Source organism: Microcaecilia unicolor, chromosome 2 (assembly GCF_901765095.1).
Source record: "Microcaecilia unicolor chromosome 2, aMicUni1.1, whole genome shotgun sequence".
NCBI classification, from domain to species: Eukaryota; Metazoa; Chordata; class Amphibia; order Gymnophiona; family Siphonopidae; genus Microcaecilia; species Microcaecilia unicolor.
Genome location: NC_044032.1, coordinates 487327111 through 487352690, shown reverse-complemented (window position 1 = coordinate 487352690; position 25580 = coordinate 487327111). Strand labels below are relative to the sequence as shown.

The following is a 25580-nucleotide window of genomic DNA, read 5'->3' as shown; positions in this document are numbered from 1 at the left end:
TCAGAAGGGAGCTTGTCGACCAAGTCCGCCAACTGCCGCACATTGTTCCGCATGTGAATGCTCGTGTAGAGCTGGTAGGACTGGATCTTGGCGATCAGCATTGCAGAATGGTAGGCCTTCCGCCAAAAAGAGTCCAAGGTTCTAGAGTCTTTGCCCGGGGGCGCCGAAGCATACTCTCTAGAGCTCTTGGCCTTCTTGAGGGCCAGATCCACCACACCAGAGTCGTGTGGCAACTGAGTCCGCATCAACTCCGGGTCCCCATGGATCCGATATTGAGATTCGATCTTCTTGGGGATGTGGAGCGTAGTTAAAGGTTTCGCCCAGTTCGCCAGCAACGTCTTTTTGAAGACATGATGCATGGGTACTGAGGATGATTCTTTAGGTGGCGAAGGATAGTCCAAGAGCTCCAGCATCTCAGCTCTCGGCTCATCCTCCGTGACCACTGGAAAGGGAATTGCCGTAGACATTTCCCGGACAAAGGCCGCGAAAGACTCTCCGGAGGAGAAAGCTGTCTTTCAGGCGAGGGAGTAGGATCAGAAGGAAGACCGTCAGACTCCTCGTCAGAGAAATATCTGACGTCTTCCTCTGCTTCCCACGAGGCCTCCTCATCCGTGTCGGACACCAGCTGGTGGACTTCGGTCCGAAGCTGTGCCCGCCTCGACTCCGTGGAAACACGGCCACGGTGGGAGCGTCGAGGACTCCCGTGGCGAGGGGCGATGGAGCTCCCTCCATAGACGTCGTCGGGGAGCCCTCCTGGGAGGCGGCCGGCACCAGCACCGCAAGCGGTACCGGGGCGGGCGTCCTCACAGCAGACGAGGGCCCAGCCGTCGCCTCACTCGACGGCACCGGCTGCGCAATCACCCCCGGTACCGGAGAAGGGCGAAACAGCTCCTCCAGGATCCACCGGAAGGACAGCCATGAGGCTCTCGTTCAGAGAGGCTGTGGAGAAAGGCTGTGGGGCCGGTACTGGCGTCGAGCTACGAACCTGTTCCGGGGATGGAGGCGGTACCGGGCTGTCCACAGGGGAACGCATCGACACCTCCTGAATGGAGGGTAAGCGGTCCTCCCGATGTCGACGCTTGGGTGCCGGTGGTACCGGCGACCCAGAGCTCTCGATACCACGCTTGGAGGGCGACTGATGCTGGTGCTTCTTTGCCTTCGCACGACACACGGCATCAGTACCCCCCGGTACTGAAGAGGAAGACGTCGAATCCAAACGCTTCCTCGGGTCCGGGTCCGAAGAGGGGGGGGGGTCCGAAGAGGGGTCGATCCCGGGGGGGGGGGGGCTGTACCACGGGAGCCCTCGAGACAGGTGGAGACCTGCTCATGGGCTCACCGCCACCAGCAGGGGAATGGACAGCCCTCTTCATCACCCTCCCCCTCAACCTCGCCCAACTATAACCACGGCCTTCAGGAATCTCCAAGCTGTCGACCCCCCTACCCTATCCTCCCACATCTCCAATCTCTTCCCTTCCATCTCGTCTTCTGAATCTGTCGACACGGCTGTCTCTACCTACAATGAAACTCTCTCCACCGCTCTGGATACCCTAGCACCATCTGTCTCTCGCCCCACTAAGCGCACTAATCCGCAGCCCTGGTTAACCCCCTGCATCCGTTACCTTCGCTCCTGCACCCGATCTGCTGAACGACTCTGGAGGAAATCTCGCACCCTATCAGACTTCACCCATTACAAATTCATGCTATCCTCCTTCCAGTCCTCCCTATTCCTTGCCAAACAGGAATATTATTCTCAATTAACCAATTCTCTTGGCTCCAACCCTCGTCGCCTCTTTGCCACCCTCAACTCCCTACTTAAAGTACCCTCCGCTCCCACCCCTCCCTCACTCTCTCCTCAATCACTAGCTGACCACTTCCGCGATAAAGTGCAGAAGATCAATCTTGAATTCACTTCCAAGCCTTCTCCTCCCTGTGACTTCTTAACCCACTCCCTCAACCAACCTAACCCGGCCTCCTTTTCCTCCTTCCCTGAGATCACCGAAGAGGAAACTGCTCGCCTTCTTTCTTCCTCCAAGTGCACCACCTGTTCCTCGGATCCCATTCCCACCAATCTGCTTACCAACATCTCTCCTACAGTTATCCCCTCAATCTGTCACATCCTCAACCTCTCTCTCTCTCCACTGCTACTGTCCCTGACACCTTCAAGCACGCAGTAGTCACACCACTTCTCAAAAAACCATCACTTGACCCCACCTGTCCCTCCAACTACCGCCCCATCTCTCTTCTACCCTTCCTCTCCAAATTACTTGAACACGCTGTCCACAGCCGCTGCCTTAATTTCCTCTCCTCTCAGGCTGTCCTCGACCCGCTTCAATCTGGCTTTCGCCCACTACACTCGACAGAAACAGCACTCTCTAAAGTCTGCAATGACCTGTTCCTCGCCAAATCCAAAGGCCATTACTCCATCCTCATCCTCCTCGACCTATCCGCCGCCTTTGACACCGTCAATCATAATTTACTTCTTGACACACTGTCCTCATTTGGGTTCCAGGGCTCCGTCCTCTCCTGGTTCTCCTCGTATCTTTCCCAACGCACCTTCAGAGTATCTTCTAATGGCTCCTCTTCCACCCCCATCCCGCTCTCTGTTGGGGTTCCCCAAGGATCTGTCCTTGGACCGCTTCTCTTCTCAATATACACCTCTTCCCTTGGCTCGTTGATCTCATGTCATGGTTTCCAGTACCATCTCTATGCCGATGACACCCAGCTTTACCTCTCCACTCCCGACATCACAGTTGAAACCCAGGCCAAAGTTTCAGCCTGCCTTTCCGACATCGCTGCCTGGATGTCCAACCGGCATCTGAAACTGAACATGGCAAAGACTGAGCTCCTTATCTTTCCACCCAAACCCTCTTCTCCTCTTCCCCCACTTTCCGTCTCTGTTGACAACACCCTCATCCTCCCCGTCTCTTCAGCACGCAATCTCGGAGTCATCTTCGATTCCACCCTCTCCTTCTCTGCCCATATCCAACAGACAGCTAAGACCTGTCGCTTCTTCCTCTATAATATTAGCAAAATTCGCCCTTTCCTCTCTGAACAGACCACCCGCACCCTCGTCCACTCGCTCGTTACCTCTCGTCTTGACTATTGCAACCTTCTCCTCGCTGGCCTCCCGCTTAGCCACCTATCCCCCCTTCAATCTGTCCAAAATTCCGCCGCACGTCTTATCTACCGCGTGAACCAATACTCTCATATCACCCCCCTCCTCAAGTCGCTTCACTGGCTCCCAATCCACTACCGTATACAGTTCAAGCTTCTTCTATTGACCTTCAAGTGCACTCAATCTGCTGCCCCCCATTACCTCTCTACCCTCCTCTCCCCGTATGTTCCCACCCGTAACCTCCGCTCTCAGGACAAATCACTCCTATCTGTACCCTTCTCCACCACCGCTAACTCCAGACTCCGCCCCTTCTGCCTCGCAGCACCTTATGCCTGGAACAGACTTCCTGAGCCCATACGCCATGCGCCCTCCCTGCCCATCTTCAAGTCCTTACTCAAGGCCCATCTCTTCTCCCTTGCTTTTGGCGCCTAACCATCTTCCCCATTCCTGTTACCTACACTGACTACGTAGTCTGTTACCGTTAGATTGCAAGCTCTCTTGAGCAGGGACTGTCCCTCCCCGTGTTTAAACTTGTACAGCGCTGCGTAACCCTGGCAGCGCTATAGAAATGCTAAGTAGTAGTAGTAGTAGTAGATATAAATTCTGGGTTGGGACATAGTATTCAATAACAGAATATAAATAAGTGATGGCCTGCCTAGGAAGAAATATATACATAATAGAGTTTTAAACTCAATACATTAATTGGTAACCAATGAAGATTACAGAACTTAGGGAGTTGCACAAGTTATAAGACCATCAATCAATCTCATTATCAGGCAGCACCATGAGACCAAAACTATATTACTATCGGTACTGAATGATTTATTCCTATGGTCAAATGACTGTGGATGGACAATCTTACTACAGATTGAATTATCAGTATTTAATTTAATAATCATGAATTATAGAAGCTGTAAAAGTTAGGAATTAGGAGTAGTGTTTAAATCATTTGGATTTTGGTTATAACATAGGCTCCAATGTGGCTGTGAGATCATGGGGATTGATGTGCGAGTACCACAGGGGTCAAATTTAATTTATCTTTGTTTTTATTTAATATCTATAGCTAACCCCTGTACGACAGTCAACAAGCTGGCTGTACTCACAATCTGTTGGCCAATCATATTCAGATATTATACAGTGGAGAAAAGCAAGTTTGGATGTTATAAATCAGCATTTTGATAGAGCAGTGTCTCTCAACCAGTGTGTTGAAACACACGTGTGTGAACAAAAATTTGACAGACAGCACCCTTGTGCTTTTCTTAACATGTGTGTGGTGGATTGAGAACCAGGAAGTCAAATACTTAATCTCCATAACTAGTCCCTACTCGTCATCAGCCTCAACTGGAAATGTTGCAGGCCTATAGTGCACCCCTCTCCTCCACCCCAGCAGTCAACACAATTGCATAGCATTTTTCTTACATCACTATCAGCAGCAGTGAAACAATATATAGGACTAGTAAAAAAGCCCCGTTTCTGATGCAAATGAAACGGGGGCTAGCAATGTTTTCTTCTGTGTGCATGTGGGAGTGTGTGTGTCCCTGCCCTCTGGCCTCTCTCCCCTCCCCCCTCTGAGTCCTTCACTGTTACAGAGCCAGTGATTTGAATTCGTGCTCTGCTGTTTTCCTTCACTGACTGTGTTACAGAGAGGGCGGGGCAGACACTCATAGGGAAAACGGATATCTCGCCCCCTTCACACTTCCAGCTGGAGGCTTCATAGAACGTTGGTGTTGCCTTTTATATAGAGAGATTTTTTCTTTGTTCAGCTGCGAATTATAGTGCTCAGTGTATCATGCACATGAACATTATCTGTTAGATGTGTCGCAACAGAAATGTTGAGAACCACTGGGATGCAGTGATGGATTGGTTCCAGTGGTATAGATTAAAAGTGACTATAAGGAAGACAAAGGGTACCATGTGGCTAGGGAACCAGAGTTACAACAAGTGGTTAAAAGGGAGCAGGAATAGTTACATTGGATGCACCAACTGAAAGTTAAGAACTTGGATCAACCTGGCATTGAGGATGTGACTGCAAATATCAGAAGTCAGTTAGCATTTGTAAAGCTCAGGATACTGAGACAGTATTAACTCTCTCATATAGATAGATCTGGTGACAGCAGCACAAGTCATGGTGTTAACTAAACTGAACTTTAACACTGCCTATGAGTTATACAGAAGTCCCAGATGTGGTTAATCTGCAGAATACAGCTGTGAGGACTGTGGGAATGTTTAAGATGAGAGCTCATGTGTCCCTAGGTTTAGAGTCCTTCAATAGCTTCCTATGGCCTAATGTATTAGGTTTAAATGGTTGGCAATATTTTAAGACCCTGCATGGATTATGGCTGGTTTATTTGATACATTTTGAATCTTATGTTCTTATATACATTGGCTATTCTTATGTTCCTAAGTGACTTGTCCAAGGCTACAAGGAGTGGCAGTGGGATTTGAACCTGGGTTTCTTGATTTTCAACCTACTGCTTTAACCATCCAGCTACTCCTCCACTACAATAATTATTTGAAATTTTGCATTATATTATGAACCTATCTTTTACAAACCAATTAGGGGAGAGGAATGGAGGGAAGCAGTGGCGTAGCCACAGGTGGGCCTGGGTAGGCAAGGGCCCACCTAATTTGGGCTCAGGCCCACCCAACAGTAGCACACATTTAACGGTAGCTGGTGAGGATCCTAAGCTCCACCAGCTGAAGACTTCCGTCTGATGGAAATGAAAATGCTACTCTCCATGATACCAGCACTTGCACATGCTTAGTTTTCAGCGCATGCGTGCTGCAGACTGCCAAGGTGGAAAGAAGCGTTTCCCTGCCAGTTTTTTTTTTGTGGTGGTTGGGGGAGAGAGAGAACACTTGGTGCCCACCCACTTCTTGCCTAGGCCCACCCAAAATCTGTTTTCTGGCTACGCCCCTGGAGGGAAGGCGTCATAGCTTGGGGTTTAGAGACTAATCGACCAAATTGCTTTATTCAGTTTCAGTTGAAACCCAAACTGATATTGAAACTGTTTAACCACTTTTGCCCGAAACCAAATCTACAGTCAAAACTTATCACCTAGTTTCAGCCGAAGCCAGAGACGAAAATTAATGCTGGTTGTGTGAATATGAACCAATGAGGCCCACTGGGGATTGTCAGAGTTGCTACCGAAACTGTCTAACCACTATTGGCTGAAACCGAAGCTACAGTCAAAACTTATAACCTAGTTTAAGCCAAAGACAGAACCGAAAGCTAACATTTGGTTATGTGAATGTGAACCAATGAGGCCCACTGGGGATTGTCAGAGCATGCAATCAACAGCCCTCTGCTAAACCTCCAGGAGATTATTAACCTCCAAGTCCCAGGAACTGCAAACACAGGCTGACAACTTATCCATTTTAACAAGGACTTCTAAACAAACCTGGCATGTTCAGGTTCCCAAGTCTATGCAGTCTATGTAGTTAAATATCCTCTGAGTCAGGACCACTGTGAGAATGTATTAAAAAAATTATGATTACCAGCTTTTATGCTTATACAAACCGTGCACAAGTAACAAGAGCAAGAACGATTGAGGTGTTACGAGACACACACGATACAGATTTTTACTAAAACAAAGAAAAGGAGTCCAGATACTGTCCTACTCTGTGGACATTATGCCAGCCTAATGCACAATCCAGAATAAAAAAAGCATATTGATGTTACTAAATGCAAGGAATATATGCTCTAAAAAATTACAAACGACAGGGGGGTAAAGGGGGCAACTCAGTGAAGACAAGGCCATAGCGGAGAGATTAAATTAATTGGTGGACTTTGGTCCTGAGGAACTGAGTTCGATTCCCACTTCAGGCACAGGCAGCTCCTTGTGACTCTGGACAAGTCACTTAACCCTCCATTGCCCCATGTAAGCCGCATTGAGCCTGCCATGAGTGGGAAAGCGCGGGGTACAAATTTAACAAAAAATAAATAAATAAATAAAATTCTCTGCTTCGGTCTTCACCGAGAAATATGTGGGATACTGGTGCCAGAAATGGTGTTCAATACTAACGAGATAGAGAAACTCTCTGTAAACCTGGAGAATGTAATGGGGCAATTTGACAAATTGAAGAGAAGCAAATCGCCTGGACCGGATGGTATACATCCCAGAGTATTGAAAGAATTGAAAAATGAACTTGCAGAACTATGGTTAGTAATATGCAATTTGTCTTTAAAATCAAGCAAGGTACCAGAAGATTAGAGGGTGGCCAATGTAACACCGATTTTTAAAAAGGGTTGCAGGGGTGGTCTGAGAAATTACAGACCGGTGAGTCAGACATCGGTGCCAGGCAAAATAATAGGAAGTAGTGTTTTATTGTGGATTAAAAACTGGTTAAAAGACAGAAAACAGAAAATAGGGTTAAATAGTATTTTCAATAGAAATGGGTTGATAGTAGGATTCCGCGTTGATTGCTACTTTTTAACATATTTATAAATTATCTAGACATGGGAATAACTGGTGAGGAAATTAAATTTGCCGATGACACAAAGTTATTCAAAGCTGTTAAATCACAAAATGAACTAACAAGGCTGGGCATCCAAATGGCAGATGACATTTAATATAAGCAAGTGGGTGTTGTAGATAATACGCTGAAATATACTGCTTAGTGTGCAGCAGCAGCCACAAAAGCAAACAGGATACTAGGGATTATTAGGAAATAGATGGTAAATAAGACCGAAAAGACTATAATGCCTTGCTCCATGGTGCGTCCGCACCTTGAATATTGTGTTCAGTTCTGGTCGCCGTATCTCAAAAAAATATATAGCAAAATTAGAAAAGGTTCAAAGAAGAGCGACCAAAATGATAAAAGGGATGGAACTCCTCTAACATGAGGAAAGGCTAAGGAGGTTAGAGATTTTCAGCTTGGAAAAGAGACGGATGAGGGGATATATGATTGAGGTCTACAAAATCCTGAGTGGTGTAGAATGAGTAGAAGTAAACTGATTTTTTTTTTTTTACTAGTTCCAAAAATACAAAACCTAAGGGACGCTTGAGGAAGTTACATAGAAATACTTTTAAAATAAATAGGAGGAAATATATTTTCACTCAACAAATAGTTAAGCTTTGGAACTCTTTGCCGGAGGATGTGGTTAACAGCGGTTACCGTATCTGGGTTCATAAAAGGTTTTGGCAAATTCCTGGAGGAAAAGTCCGTAGTCTGCTATTAAGACAGACATGGGAAGCAACTGTTTGATTGGGATTTGTAGTATGAAGTGTTGCCACAATTTGGGTTTCTGCCAGGTACTTGTGACCTGGCTTGACCACTGTTTGGAAAACAAGATACTGGGCTAAATGGACCACTGGTCTGACCCAGTATGGCTACTCATGTTCTTATTTAAGTGATGCATGTGGGAAAGAGGAACCCAAACTGCTACATGATGCAAGGTTCCATATTAGGAGTCACTGACCAGGAAAATGATCTAAGTGTCATTTTTGACGATACATTGGAACCCTCTGCACCCTACTTTAAGGGGTTTGAAACATGCTCTTTCTAATGAAAATGATTAAAAAGAGTTTCCAGAAGGTCTTTTTTTTTTTTTTTTTTTTTTAAGTGGGCTAAAAATACCCTATTTTTGGCGTTTTTGCAAAAATAACTTTACACTCAATTTGTGAACTAATGGAAAATATTAGGAGAATTAAATTTTATATTCAAAAACCTTGTGTTGATAAAGTTGTTGTGTGCAAAGTTTCACGTTTATCACACCTTTAATTCCAGAGATATAAAAAGCCAAACTTTACAATTTTTTCGTGCCGCAAATATTTCGGACCAAGTTTGCTCCAAGTTTTCTTCATGGAAATCGCTCATGAAGATTTTTTTTTATTATTTTGTTCAATAGAGCGCAAACAGTTGTACACAAAAAAAATACTTAAAAGAATTCAAAACTGTACTTGCTAGAAAAGAAGTCTTATAATAGGATAGGATAGGAACATAAAAATATTTAGCAGACTCCCAAAAATATAAGATAGTGCAACTATCAAAATCAAAGAAACGGGAATGTAATATAAAACGAGAAGAGAGGTTCAAAGAAAATACTTCTTTACTGATAGGGTGGTAGTGACAGAATAGTCTAGTAGCAGAGGTAGAAAACAAAAACACTAAGGGGTCCTTTTACTAAGCTACAGTAAAAAGGGCCACGTGTAGCGACAGGGGCAGTTTTTGCTGCAGGGGGTAGAAAAGGCTGAAAATAGCTAAGACCACGTGGCTATGTGAAGGAGAGCACTTATCACCACCTATTGAGGTGGCAGGTAAGGGCTTCTGTGCTAACCCGGCAGTAACTGGGTAGTGCACAGCGCTGTCTGATTACCACCAGGTAACTGCCGCGCTAGAAAATAATGCCCTATTTTCTTTAGCGCGGGAAATGCCACGCACTAAAGCTGAAACTACTGCTGGTGCCCATGTTGGGCCAGAGGTAGTGTCATATTGGTGCACAGTAAGCCTGCACTGGCGTTACCACTACTTTGTAAAAGGGCCCCTAACCGAATTTAAGCCATGCTTGGGGCAAATGCAAAAGGTACTAGTAAGGGCAGAGGTAATTAAGTGGCAGAAAGATTAGGTATTGATTTAGGTATGGAAAAGCTGTAACCCATCTGAGAGAGTAGATTAGCACAACATGGGAAGACTACCAATTATGAGAAATACGGTAATGCTACACAGGGGCTCAAACTGGTACCACTAAGAAATAGGAAACAACAACTACTGCAGAGTAGTTGTGGACAACTTATTAAACAAGACGCATTTTTTTTGTTGTTGTTTTAAATCTACCAATATCCACTAGTTGACAACAAAATCCCCTCTTATTTTGAGCAATACCATTTAATATCAAACCTTATATAGGGGTTAATTTACTAACTATGCATAATGCCATTCAAATGCATTATTTGCAAGGTTTACTGCATAAAATGGGCTCTATGGTAAACACCATGCATTAATGGAACTAGCGTATTGACTGAGCAAGGATGTAGAATATCTGGGGAAAGGGATCACTCAGTAACAGTTAAGTCTATGGGGCTATAAACAAATTTCTAACAGACGGCTATTATATCTAACACCGAAAGTAATCAAAAACTTGTAACATGATTAAAAAGCTTTACTCATAATTCTCTAGTAGCTATACAACCACAGATCATGTATTCATAACAGTGCTATAAGACTACTATGTAATTAATCATAATTCAAAAATTGATATTTTGATATATATATATATATAGCACCTTCCAGTCTAACACCTCAATATACATTACAAATCTAATTCAGAAACATGGATAGCTACAACAACAAATTTATGGCATCTGATCATAAGTTTCCAACTAATGTAACAAATCATTCATAACCTATGAATCAAAATATATACATTGACATTAAAGAGAGACCACAACTATACAACACATCTAGATTATTAAACTACGCAAAAGTAAAATTATGTTAATACCACTTTGTTTTATAAAACACATTTGAGACATGTTGGTAATTATGAAGCTTTCCTGCGAATACCATATTTTACCTCATTTTCAGTTAAGGAAGCTGTAGGAGATGAACTCTTATTAAGAACAAGATTGGACGATGAGGCAGCTGAAGCCCGAATTCGCTTCTTCAGTGGTTTACAAGCATCAGATAGATTGTTCATTGCTGCAAAATAATGTTGTGGGTTTATACGGTGAATTTGGAGCTTTAAATAGCCATATTCCTTCACATTTTGTTTAAGTTTCTTCCTGACTAGAGGAGGGAATTTTTCTGGGTCTTCTTGGTGCTGGTAGAACAAGGAGCATGAACTCTCACTGTTTTTCCAGACACTTGAGGAGTGAACCGTACTTCAAGGAAACACACAGTATTTTAAGTGATTTTAAAAGCTGCTTCAACATATGCATAACCCATTCAATTGCTGTAACAGCAGATCAATAAAAAAGGAACTAGAAAATAATCTTTAGAGATTTTATCCTAGTACAGAAAGTACTTTTGCTAAGACAGAAGAATAATGTATTTTTTTTTTTTTTAAATGAAAATGCTGGCGCAATTGATGATTTTTAACACTGCCTTTGTGAACAATTAAAAAAATTAAGCTTATTCCGACAGGTTTCAACGATACAATTGATGTATTGCATTTCTTCATGTTCAAATTTTTCAGTTTCAGGTACACCTTTACAACTCTTTATAGTACATTTAACTTCAAGTTTATTCATTTTTTTAAAATACACATTGAATTCATTGATAGCTTAAAGAGAAATCAGTCTTTCAGGCAATTATTTTCCAGCACAGAAAATCTGTTTTAAATTGCAAGGATAATAGCTAAATAACCAGAGTTCTTTACAAATAGGGTCATTATGACTGGATGCTGGTGATAACTATCTTCACATTCCTTTCATCCATACTTCTACTAGTAACAAAAGACTAAAGTGTAAACTGTTTATTCATCTTACAAAAAGATATCATTGAACAGTCTTTACAAAAAAAAAGCGGAAGATATTTGATCAAGAAAAAAAATAAAAATTAAGAGCCCCCTTTAAATTTATTTCAAGTATGCATCACTAGTAGGATGGATTATATTTTACTACTACATGCCTAAGATTATGTTCCTCCACAAACATTTAAAGGAATTGGAGAAGATACAAATCTATGAAGACAGCTGAGTAGTAAGTACATTTCCTGTTTATGTGATTGTTTAATTTATATATGCATTAGGCTTTCATGTAAATATCAAACAGACCAAAGTATTGCTTAAGAAAAACAAAACAGAAAAATAAAGCATTACTACTAGTTAAATAAAAAAAAAAAAAAAAAACACATCTGACTACTTTACCTGACTGGTTCTTTAGGGAAGAGGCAGTTTCAGGGACCTTAGAGTTATTTGATTTTGTTGTTTTGTCAGTGCTTGTTTCCCTCTGCTACAAAAAAAAAAATATATGACAAAGTAATAAACACTAACTTTAGCACCAATGGGGTAGAAATTTAGATTACTTCTGGAATTTTGTTAATGTGAGTAATTTGCCACCCGTAATTTAGTTACAATTCATACTGTAGCACTTTAAATTTCTCATTTAATGTTTCCTTTAAAACAATTGAATAAATTTAACATTATTTTATGTACCTCTCTTCACCTACACTAAGCATGAGTAAACCAACTTTAAAGAAGGTTAAAGCACTTGACTAGTCATCTAATCTTGGTAACATATTCTGGATGCATTTCAACTGTACTCCAAAAGAATAGACATGGGGGAAGCCACTGCTTGCCCTGGGATTGATTATAGCATTGAATGTTGCTACTATTTGGGTTTCTGACAGGTATTTCTGGCCTGGATTGGCCACTGTTAGAAGCAGAATACTGGGCTAGATGGACCATTGGTCTGACCCAGTATGGCTATTCTTATGTTCTAATACCTATATAGCACTAAAACTTTAAAAAGTGAATGTTGACCTCAGTGGAACACAACCGCACAAATATGAGAACTCTAATCTTTTTGGTTCAATTTTTGTCATCCATATAAAGTAAATGCAACACCACAAATACACCACTCTATAGTTTCACCCAGCAGGAATTTGAGTGTTATTTGGGGTTGCCACAGGCCAAAACATCAACAGTTAAGTCCTCATCTAATGTTAGCAAAGTTTTCTATTCCCTCTGCTGGTCAAAAGGAAAATGAGAGAGTTGGAGAAAGCAAAATAGTACTCTCTCTGTAAGCAGTAAGACAAGACAGACACAGAAGTAGATGGAATTATCCATGGCACCAGGGAAGAATAGGTCTCCTAGGGGCCCAATACAGAAAGCCAACCTGTAGAACTAAGTGCTGATGAATCTGTGTGCAGTTTCTACTGCAAAATTAATGAAAAAAATATACGGTGGCTGTTAAGTAATCAATGAGCATTCAAATTACTGTTGTGTTAAAAATGCAGCAATAATCATCTTGTTGCAAAAATGTCCTTCTCCCTTTCAGTGTGCGAGCAGTGACTGGCTCATGCACAACAGGAAGGACATTTAACAAAAAAAAACAAAACCAAGCCGCTAGTCTGCATCCCTACAACTTTATCAAAGGCCCCACTCCCTCCTCCACAACCCAAACCCCCTACCCAGGTGTTAAATAACCCCCCCCCCCCCACCTTAAGCATACATTAAAAAGGCAAGAGCAATGCCTACACACTCCTGCCTCTGTCTCATCTTGGAAAATATCAGCACCTGTGTAGTGCATACTGGGATGCATCAAGCAGGGCCAGTCTGCCAAACAAAGGGAAGATTCCACTAGACACCAGGGAATTTTTTTAATATAAGGGTGGCGGAAGGGGAGGATTAGGGATGCTAGACCAACAAGGATTTCTGTTTTAATATAAGGAGCAGGGCACTGCTAGACCATCATGGATTTTGGGCTGATGAGGAAAGCTATGTCGGGAGCAGGGGGTGGAATTTCTTACATTGTGCTCCCTCGGAAGCGCCCCTACATTGCAGCGGCTTCACTAACAGCCTCTTTAGCATGCATTTTAACTGAATGAGTTATCGGCATTGTGCGGCCGTTAACATGTGTGTAGATTGCACATGTTAATGGCCACAATGTGCACATCTGCCTGTGGTAACTTTCTGCACAGGACTCCTAGAGCTCGGTTAGTGAAAAGGTCTGAGCATATACAGTTCTGATCACTTGTACTGATTGCCTCAGTCCCCTCAGTTTCATGGTTCAGAATACTGCAATTCTTGGGGAGGTGAAAGATTATGTACAGTATGCCTGATTAATCCTGTCTATAGTAAACACCTCAAATATAAGCTTTACTGTCTCCATATGTACTGTAATAAGGCACATAAATGGGCCTTATCAGACAAAGCCAGAGTTGCACAGAACACAAAGACAGATTGGGCAGCACTGTAACTTAATGCACCTCTCTGACTGAAGACTGGTTAGTGTCTCAAAGTCCCAACCAGCTGCAGTGCGGAGGGAATTCTCATGTGGATGTTCCAATGGTTTAGATAAAGCATAGCACCATTATTTCTTCATTCACATGCAATAGTGAAAAAATTCAGGATGAGAATGTAGGACAACTATTATGACAAAACTGGGTATATGGTTCATAGGCAACAAAGGCTTGAAATTCACTGGTTCTTTTAGCCAAGGTAACTGCTACCAGATACAGACCTTTCTGGGTTCAATGATGAAGCTGCCATGGGATCAAACAGTGATACCAAAATCCTATGGAAAATGAGGCCTCTATACTTGTGGATTTGACATAAGAAGTTCCCCTCATGAAGATGAAAATGATTGGACAGATGTGCACAGAGGACGTTTGCAGCCCTAGGTGCTAAAGGTGGTACAGGTATTGCATTAAAGTATTTGGTTTATACAGAAAGGAATTTTGACCTTAAGTGAAACACCAAGTTGAAAGAAGTTCCGATAAGGCCAGTACGATGCTATGAGAATCATTGTGCTGGTCTCTTGAAGTTTGTGCAGCTTTTTAATTTAGACCAGTGGTTCCCAAACCTGGTCCTGGAGGCACCCTAGCCAGTCAGGTTTTCATGAGTATTCATGAGATAGATTTGCATGCAGTGGAGATAGTGCATGCAAATCTATCTCAAGAATATTCATTATAGGTATCCTAAAAACCTGACTGGCTGGGGTGCCTCCAGGACCAAGTTTGGGAACCACTGATTTAGACAAACAGGTGGATAAGCATAAAAGGAAGCGCTAAGCTGTTTATTGCTCACGCATACCTCATTAGGCTACCTGGTGTTATGTACATTGAACAACAGATCAGCAATTCTGCATTTTCACTACCAGCAAATGGATCCATTTGACGAGCACCCCAATAGAAAAAAATGTTCTGTAGGGTTTAATGATTTAGAGATGATTCTGCAGCTGAAGAAACCTGCTAAGCTCGTGTAGGTGGTTCTGTCTGCGGCCTGCATTTATATACAACTGGAAATCAAATATGCTTCACAGCATAATCAATGATAATCTGAACATTCTTGCTTGTAAACAAAAACATGATGGCCGGTGGAAAAGAAGAAAGGTGGGGGGTGGGGGGGGGGGGGAAATTAGGGGGACAACTGAGAGGGTAAAAACTGTACAACAGGCATGGACGCTGTTCAAAAATACCATCCTGGAGGCCCAGGCCAAACATATTCCACTAATTAGAAAAGACAGATCTCCAACAGACAGCCGGCCTGGTTGAAAAGTGAGGTGAAGGAAGCTATTAGGGCTAAAAGAAATGCCTTCAGAAAATGGAAGAAGGAACCATCTGAAAATAACAAGAAGCAACATAAGGAGTGTCAAAGCAAATGCAAGGCACAGATAAAGAAGGCCAAGAGGGATTACGAAAAAAAAGATAGCATTAGAGGCAGAAAAGCATAGTAAAAAGTTTTTTTGGGTATATTAAAAGCAGGAAGCCTGCAAAAGAATCGGTTGGGCCGCTGGATGACCGAGGGGTAAAAGGGGCGATTAAAGAAGACAAAGACGTAGCAGAGAGATTGAATGAATTCTTTGCTTCGGTCTTCACCGAGGAAGATTTAGGTGGGATATCGGTGTCGGAAATGATATTTCAAGCGGCCGAGTCGGAGAAACTTACTGACTTCACGGTAAACCTGGAGGACGTAATGGGGCAGTTCAGCAAACTGAAGAGTAGCAAATCTCCTGGACCGGATGGTATTCATCCTAGAGTACTGATAGAACTGAAGAATGAGCTTGCGGAGCTACTGCTAGTGATATGCAATTTATCCTTAAAATCGAGCATGGTACCGGAAGATTGGAGGGTGGCCAATGTAACGCCCATTTTTAAAAAAGGTTCCAGGGGAGATCCGGGAAATTATAGACTGGCGAGTCTGACGCTGGTGTCGGGGAAAATGGTAGAGGCTATTATTAAAAACAAAATTACAGAGCACATCCGAGGACATGGATTACTGAGACCGAGTCAGCACGGCTTTTATGTGAGGAAATCTTGCCTGACCAATTTACTTCAATTCTTTGAAGGAGTAAACAAACATGTGGACAAAGGGGAGCTGGTTGATATTGTGTATCTGGATTTTCAAAAGTACTGATAGAACTGACAAGGTACAGAGGAAATTGGAGGGTCACGGGATAGGAGGAAAAGTCCTATTGTGGATTAAAAACTGGTTGAAGGATAGGAAACAGAGAGTGGGGTTAAATGGGTAGTATTCACAATGAAGAAGGGTAGTTAGTGGGGTTCCTCAGGGGTCTGTGCTAGGACCGCTGCTTTTTAATGTATTTATAAATGATTTAGAGATGGGCGTAACTAGCGAGGTAATTAAATTTGCTGATGACACAAAGTTATTCAAAGTCGTTAACTCGCGACAGGATTGTGAAAAATTACAGAAGGACCTTACGAGACTGGGAGACTAGGCGGCTAAATGGAAGATGACGTTTAATGAGAGCAAGTGCAAGGTGATGCATGTGGGAAAAAAGAACCCGAATTATAGCTACGTCATGCAATGTTCCACGTTAGGAGTTACGGACCAAGAAAGGGATCTGGGTGTCCTCGTCGATAATACACTGAACCCTTCTGCTCAGTGTGCTGCTGCGGCTAGGAAAGCGAATAGAATGTTGGGTATTATTAGGAAAGGTATGGAAAACAGGTGTGAGGATGTTATAATGCCGTTATATCGCTCCATGGTGCGACCGTACCTTGAGTATTGTGTTCAATTCTGGTCGCCGCATCTCAAGAAAGATATAGTGGAATTGGAAAAGGTGCAGCGAAGGGCGACAAATGATAGAGGGGATGGGACGACTTCCCTATGAAGAAAGACTAAGGAGGCTAGGGCTTTTCAGCTTGGAAAAGAGATGGCTGAGGGAGACATAATAGAGGTATATAAAATAATGATTGGAGTGGAACAGGTGGATGTGAAGCGTTTGTTCACGCTTTCCAAAAATACTAGGCCTAGGGGGGCATGCGATGAAACTACAGTGTAGTAAATTTAAAACAAATCAGAGAAAATTTTTCTTCACCCAACGCGTAAACAAACTCTAGAATTCGTTGCTGGAGAACGTGGTGAAGGCGGTTAGACGGTTTCCTAAAGGACAAGTCCATAAACTGCTACTAAATGGACTTGGGAAAAATCCACAATTCCGGGAATAACATGTATAGAATGTTTGTACGTTTGGGAAGCTTGCCAGGTGCCCTTGGCCCGGATTGGCCGCTGTTGTGGACAGGATCCTGGGCTCGAAGGACCCTTGGTCTTTTCCCCAGTGTGGCATTACTTATGTACATAAGTATCAGCACTGATTGATCCAGTAAAGCATGGGCAATCTTTCAATTCCAAACTGAAGTGGAACATTCCTAAGGGAACCCCACAGCCTATGATGGAAGAACCTCATAGAACGTTAATGTTGCAGTGGTACAAAATAGATACCTTGATCATGCTGATTTCAGAAGTCAAGCACTATATCATGAGATGAAAGCAGTACACTTTAGTATATAAAAGACTGGATACGCTAGGCCGACCATCAGAATTTGAGGTCCAATTGTAGCTCTCTCATTTTGAGGCAAGTCAATAACTCTGTATAAGTCTCAGGTGAGAGCTCATTTAGAGTACTGAGTAAAATTCTTGAGACAGCACCTTCAAAACGAAACAGGATGGAGCCAATCCAGAAGGTAGCTACTAAAATGGTTAGTGGTCTTCATCATAAAGTGTAGGGAGACAGATGTAAAGATATCAATATGTATTCTTGGAAGAAAGGTGAAACAGGGATGAAATGATACAGATGTTCAAACACATCTGTAGAATAAATACACAGTTGAAAGGAAGCTCTGGAATGAGGCGGCATAAGAACAAAAGGTGAAAGGGAACAAACTCAGAAGTAACCAGAGAAAATACTTCAACAGAAAGGGTGGTGAACTCATGGAATGGCCTCCCGGTGGAGGTTGTGGAGGACGAATACTGCATCTGAATTCAGGAAAGCTTGGACAAGTACAAAGGATCTCTAAGGGAGAGGAAGAAAGAGGAGATGACAAGCAGGTAGACAGGATAGGCCATATGGTCTTTATCGTCCTTCATTCTTCTGTGTTTCTATGTATCCCAACTAGATCCTGGCTGTGATGCATGGTAAGAACTGGGTCATTGTGCTAAGTGTATTTTTTTTTTGTTACATTTGTACCCCGCGCTTTCCCACTCATGGCAGGCTCAATGCGGCTTACATGGGCAATGGAGGGTTAAGTGACTTGCCCAGTCACAAGGAGCTGCCTGTGCCTGAAGTGGGGAATCAAACTCAGTGCCTCAGTTCCCCAGGACCAAAGTCCACCACCCTAACCACTAGGCCACTTCTCCACTCCACTTCTGAATTCTGTTTTGTGGATGAAACTCGCTCCTGTTCCAAGTCTATAAAAGCTCCTATGAATGTAATCTTTGTACATCTGTACTACTTTTAAGATGGATAAAAGATAACTTCTTGAAGTTAATACCTTCAAGGTTTCAAAAGAGGTAAACTATTAGAAAAAGGCAAAAACTTTTCATAAAGATAGCAGCAGCCAATCATCAAGGTATGAAAAAACTAGATGCTCTTGTTTGTGGAGATGAGCAGCTAAGGCCATGAGACATTTGATGAAAATCTAAGAGGTCAAGGAGAGGCTGAAGGGAATTACATAAATTGCTTATTTGCAAAATAAAATGATACATCCTGGAGTTGATATAAATCCCCAACATCCAATGAACACAGCCAGTGCCATTTGATGTAAGAGGAGATAACAGAGAGGAATGTTCATTTTGAAATTCAAATTAAAAAGAAATAGGTTGAAGTCTAAGGTCCAAGATGGGACATAATCTTCCTGTTTCTGGGAATAAAATACCTGGAATAGAACCCATCTTTCTTTTCCTGTATCTAAATAGGCTCTATCAAAATGGCTTGCAGAACAAGCACTTCTTCGTGAAGTGAATGAGTGTGAGCTTGAGGTAGCCGAGTCTCTTTCAGGAAGGCCTGAAAAATCAAATATGGTAGCCAGATTTGAGGATGCAGAGTATTCAGGAACCCTTAATCTGCCATTCCTACAGGAAAAAAATGCACACAACACCCTTAACAGTTAGGGCAAGATACTTTTTGATGAAAGGAACTGGTAAAGTTTGGACAACAAAGACCAAAGGAAGAAAGCTGCTTAGGTTGAACACTGACAGCCTACTTTGGTTGCAGTAACTTTATGAAAGCTGCTCTTTGTGACTGCCCAAGTGTACAAAGTTATACTGGGATATATGCGCATTTGTTTAGATGATGGAGACTCTGGAAGTAATGCAGAGAAAAGCTGTGGTGTGGTACCGCGATCCTTAGCAGTAGCTGTCTAACCGTGTCAATAAAGTGAAGATATTTACCTGTAGCAGGTATTCTTCAAGGATAGCAGGCTGATTGTTCTCAAATGTGGGTCGACGTCCGGGTCAGCCCGGGAACCAGCATGTTGCAAGCAAAATACAAAAAAAAAAAAAAAAAAAAAAAAGTCTTCTTGCGTGCATGCAGCACACACTGCGCATGCAAGGACTGATTTCCTGCCCGTCGCGCGTCTCCTCAGTTAAATCAAAAAGCATATAAAATAACACACTACAACTCCAAAAGGGAGGTGGGAGGGTTTGTGAGAACAATCAGCCTGCTGTCCTCGGGGAATACCTGCCACAGGTAAGTATCTTCGCTTTCTCCGAGGACAAGCAGGCTGCTTCTTCTCACATGTGGAGTATCCCTATCATCCAGGCTCACTCAAAACAATGAACATTGGACAACTGGGCCTCGTAACGGCGAGGACATAACATACATTGAACTGAAACTATATACAGCTAGCTGACAGTGCAGCCTGGAACAGAACAAAATGGGCCTGGGGGGGTGGAGTTGGATTCTAAACCCCGAACAGATTCTGCAGCACTGACTGCCTAAAACGACTGTTGTGTCGGGTATCCTGCTGAAGGCAGTGGTAAGATGTGAATGTATGAACTGATGACCACGTTGCAGCCTTGCAAATCTCTTGAGCCACCGACGCAGTCATGGCTCTAACATTATGAGCCGTGACATGGCCCTCCTGAGTCAGCCTAGCTTGGGTGTAAGTGAAGGAAATGTAATCTGCTAGCCAATTGGAGATTGTGCGTTTCCCGATGGCAACTCCCCTCCTCTTGGGATTGAAAGAAACAACTGGGCGGACTGTCTGAAGAGCTTCGTCCACTCCACGTAAAAGACCAATGCTCTCTTGCAGTCTAAGGTGTACAAACTACTTTCGCCAGGTCGGGCATGAGGACGGGGAAAAACTGTCGGCAAGACAATAGACTGGTTCAGATGGAACTCCAACACCACCTTTGGAAGGAACTTAGGGTGCGTGCAGAGGACTACTCTGTGATGAAACTTAGTATAAGGTGCATCCACCACTAGGGCCTGAAGCTCAATGACCCTACAAGCTGAAGTAACAGCCACCAAGAAAATGACTTTCTAGGTCAAGTACTTCAGATGGCAGGAATTTAGTGGCTCGAAAGGGGGTTTCATCAGCTGGGTGAGAACGACGTTGAGATCCCACGACACTGATGGAGCAGGGGGCTTTGACAAAAGCAATCCTCTTATGAAATGAACAGCAAACAACTAAAGGCTGTCCAGAGATAGGCTTACCCTCTACACGTCGATAAAAAGCACTAATTGCACTGAGGTGAACCCTTATGGAGTTTGTCTTGAGACCAGACTCTGACAAGTGTAGAAGGTATTCAAGCAGGGTCTGTGTAGGACAAGAAAGAGGATCTAGGGCCTTGCTCTCACACCAGACAGCAAACCTCCTCCATTTAAAAGAGTAATACCTCTTAGTGGAATCTTTCCTGGAAGCAAGCAAGACTCGGAAGACACCCTCTGAAAGACCCAAGGACGCGAATTCTAAGGTCTTAACATCCAGGCCGGAGGTTGTGATGCAGAAGTGACCCCTCGTTCTAGGTGATGAGGATTGGAAAACACTCCTATCTCCACGGTTTCTCGGACAACTCCAGAAGAAGAGGAAACCAAATCTGGCGTGGCAAAAAGGGAACAATCACAATCATGGTTCCACGGTCTTGCTTGAGTTTCAGCAAAGTCTTCCCTATTAGAGGAATGGGAGTATATGTATACAGAAGGCCTGTTCCCCAATGTAGGAGAAAGGCATCTGACGCTAGCCTGTCGTGGGCCTGAAGCCTGGAACAAAACTGAGAGACCTCCTCATTGATCCGAGAGGCAAAAAGATTCACAGAGGGTTGTGCCCCACGCTTGGAAGATCTTGCGGGCGATGCCCAAACTCAACAACCATTCGTGAGGTTGCATTACCTTGCTGAGGCTGTCGGCCAGACTGTTTACGCCTGCCAGATAAGTGGCTTGGAGAAACATACTGTGACAGCGCGACCAAAGCCACATCTGGACGGCTTCCTAACACAGAGGGCGAGATCCGGTGCCCCCCTGCTTGTTGATGTAATACATTGCAGCCTGATTGTCTGCCTGAATTAAAATGATTTGGTTGGACAGCTGATCTCTGAAAGCTTTCAGAGTTCTAGATCGCTCGCAATTCCAGGAGATTGATCGGAAGAATTTTTTTCCTGAAAGGACCAGGCTCCTTAAGTGTGAAGCCCATCTACATGAGTTCCCCACCCCAGGAGGGATGCATCCGGCATCAGCACTTTTTGTGGCTGAGGAATTTGGAATGGTTGCCCCATGGTCAAATTGGATCAGATTGTCCACCACTGAAGAGAAATGAAACTTAAAATTTGGAAAAAAGAAACTAAAAAATAAAAGGAAGGAACTTTTTTCTTTTTTAAACAAAATGAATAAACACCGCGAAAACAAAGACTCTTGATTCCCGGGCCTAACGAGGAGCACAGGAAGAACCTGCCACACCTCGTCACGGAAAAAAACAAACACTCACGCGACTGTCAAGAAATCAGTCCGCACTGCACGCGCGCCAGAAGACTCTGGTAAAGAATTTTTATTTTGTATTTTGCTTCCAAAATGCCGGTTCCCGGGCCAACGTGGATGTCGACCCACATGTGAGAACAAGCAGCCTGCTTGTCCTAGGAGAAAGAATGTTTTACCAGTGCAAGGTGCATCTGACAACTTAATATGGACATTACCCAGAAGTTTGAAGTCATGCAAGTCATCTAGCAGAAATTCAAGCTGCTGAAAATCTGAAAGATGTTGAAGACATCATTAACTGAGTAGACAAGATAGATTCTGCACTCCTCTGCTTCAGAATAAACAGCCACCAGCTCAGACTGTAGAGGGGAAGGGGAGAGGACTGGAGTGATAGAATAAAGGAAAATTCTTAGTGTCTCTGGTAAAAAAGCCTATATTTAACTAGGTACAATTGATGTGCCACAACTCTAGCAGAAAACATAGAACTGTAGGGCACTTTCCTAAGTGATCTAGCAACCTGGGATCTGTTCCAGGAAGAGTGCTGGAACATTACCTACATTTCTTATCTTTTTTTCACTGCTGACTCGCTTACCACAGAAATATAACCATGCTGTACTTTGCTGAATCCTGGAGTTTGGTTGTACTTTGTATTTCAAATCCAACTGTTGGATTTGAAACTGGAATTAGCCGCATAAGAAGCTGTCGTGCATGTAATAAGCCATACATAGGCACTGCCACTGTAGCCTTATAAGCTTCTATTAGCTTTATAAGTTTCAAAATCCTATGTTCTTATTGTTTTAGGATAAAGAAACTTTCTAGTAAATGCACTTTGGCCTATCTATTCTATTTACTGTGGATTCCCTTTCTCTGTTTAAATATTAGCTTTTTATTTGTATTCGTACACCACTCTGAAAATCTTCTAAAGGGCAGTATACAACTGAAATACATTTCAAACTTGGAACAAACTTCAGGTAAAAAATTTAAGAAATTCATTACAAACAGGAGAAGAAATTCTATAAAGAATGCCTCCTTCATGAAATGATTCCTCTGGAATTTAACTAGGACCTGGATAATCCTACAGGCCATTTGGATTCTCAGACCTCAGGGAAGGAGGTGATTAAAAAAAAATGTCACCCCTACAATTCTATATCAGATGCAGGTAAATAAAATCCTATGGGGTCCTGGAAGAAACACACTTCTCTCTGCACAGGGATAAATCCAGTAAATTGAGAGGTTAGTGCTGCAACTTGGTCCTGATGTGCTAAACACCTGGAAGATTCTTGCAGTCGCTAACATCTTTTTGCAAAAATGAGCATAGCTGCTCCAGCCGACATATAGACACCAATAGGAAGGACTCATCTGCCGCCTCTATTAGCAGTGAAATCAACGCAAGGAAGAGCTTCTCAAACAGTGGGTAAGAATCACAAATGGAGTCACAAAACCAGCGTTTTGGGGTCACGGCCTGGGTGGAGTCTCCATAAATATATTATTCTGTACCTCCAGGGGGTTGCACAATTTTATTTGGCCACAATTGTAGGGTCTCAGCCACCAAAAGATTGATAAGCACTGGCCTAAGGCTGACCCCCCCCCCCCCCCTACAGAAGTTGTCATTGGCTCAAATGAGGATAACAGAAGCCTGTGCTACCACTGGTGAACAAAACACCTGCACTAGCTTTGTGCTGATGAATCACTATGCAGAGGAAAAAGTCTGCTGCTATGTCAAATTCCAACCAAAGTGCACTACCTGCACTGAAACACCTTCTGCATTGACACAACAGGCTCATATCAGTGCTGTATTTTTGTTCAGGCTTTTTGCTTGACACAAGCAGTGCAGTAGCGATTGTAACTGTTTGTACATAGACTACAGAAATAGCTTAAGAGTTTCTTTACAGTCAAAGATGCACAACTGCAATGATGTGTGCACTTTAAATCAAGAAGTCTCATATCCATGCTACTGCCCTTTCACAACCAAACTTTAAAGTCATTATGTAGGGGTGACATTTGCATAAGTACATAAGCACTGCCACGCTGGGAAAAAACCAAAGGTCCATCAAGCCCAGCCCTCCATCTCCAACAGCGGCCAATCCAGGCCCCAAGAACCTGGCAAAACCCCAAAATTTAATAACAATCAATGGACTTTTCCTTCAGGAATCTGTCCAGACCCCCTTTAAACTCAGCAAGGCCAGCTGCCGCACTACCTTCTCCGGCAATGAGTTCCAGAGTCTAACCACGCGCTGAATAAAGAAAAACTCTCTCCAATTTGTTTTAAACCTACCACATTCTAATTTCATCTTGTGTCCCCTGGTTCTATTATTGTTAGAAAGCGTAAACAAACGCTTCACATCTGTCCGCTCTACCCCACTCATTATTTTGTACACCTCTATCATATCACCCCTCAGCCGCCTTTTCTTCAGGCTAGAGAGTCCTAGCCTTCTTAACCTCTCTCCTCATAAGGTAGTCGTCCCATCTCTTTTATCATTTTCGTCGCCCTTCTCTGCACCTTCTCCAATTCCTTTATATCTTTTTTGAGATGAGGCGACCAGAACTGAACACAATACTCCAGGAGCAGTCGCACCATGGAGCGATATAATGGCATTATAACATCCTCATGCTTGTTTTCCATCCCTTTTCTAATACTTAACATTCTGTTCGCCTTCTTTGCCGCCACAGCACATTGAGCGGAAGATTTCAACGTCCTATCCACGATGACTCCCAGATCCCTTTCTCAGTCCATAACTCCTAAAGCGGAACCTTGCATGACAGACGTAATTCGGGTGCCTCCTTCCCACGTGCATCACTTTGCACTTGTCAACGCTGAACTTCATCTGCCATTTGGACGCCCAATCCCCCAGTCTCACGAGGTCCTCTTGTAATCTTTCACACTCCTCCTGTGACAAGTCGACCCTGGATAACTGTGTATCATCTGCGAATTTAATTACCTCACTAGTTACTCCCATCTCAAGGTCATTTATAACTATGTTAAAAAGCAGCGGTCCCAGCACAGACCCCTGAGGGACCCCACTAACTACCCTTCTCCATGGAGAATAGTGACCATTCAACCCTACTCTCTGCTTCCTATCTTTTAACCAGCTCTTAATCCATAATAATACACTGCCTCTGATCCCATGACTCTCCAGTTTCCTTTGGAGTCTTTCATGAGGCACTTTGTCAAACGCCTTCTGAAAATCTAGATATACAATATCGACTGGCTCCCCTTTGTCCACACGTTTGTTCACCCCCTCAAAAAAATGCAAGACTTCCTTCACTAAATCCGTGCTGACTTTGTCTCGGTAGGCCATGCTTTTGTATGTGCTCTGTAATTTTATTCTTAATAATAGCCTCCACCATTTTTCCCAGCACCGACGTCAGACTCACCGGTCTATAATTGCAGAGGAGGATCTATTTGAAAATGTAGAGTCATCTGATCTTTGCTCTTCTTTCTGTGCCAACAGGAGCCTTCTTTCTGTCAACATAAGAACGGTCCATCCAGTCTCCCCAAAAGTCTCATTTATTCTCAATTCTGAACTGAATCAACAATGAATGTGATATTATATACTTGATCATGGTCTTTCTTTGATGTACTAATTACAGAGGCAATTGAGACAACCCCATTAGAACAGTCTTCCATAATGCTTACATTCAGCTTG

General features: G+C 43.2%; 1 protein-coding gene across 1 annotated transcript in view; it reads right to left on the bottom strand.

Annotated features, from left to right (window-relative positions):
• Positions 1–25580, bottom strand: part of NSD2 (nuclear receptor binding SET domain protein 2) — a 505993-nt gene that overhangs the window by 345744 nt on the left and 134669 nt on the right. Inside the window, exons 9-10 of the mRNA XM_030191106.1 lie at positions 11925–12009; positions 10632–10756 (exon numbers count right to left, since the gene is read on the bottom strand). Coding sequence (XP_030046966.1) covers positions 10632–10756; positions 11925–12009 — 210 coding nt within the window. The remainder of the gene's footprint in view (positions 1–10631; positions 10757–11924; positions 12010–25580) is intronic.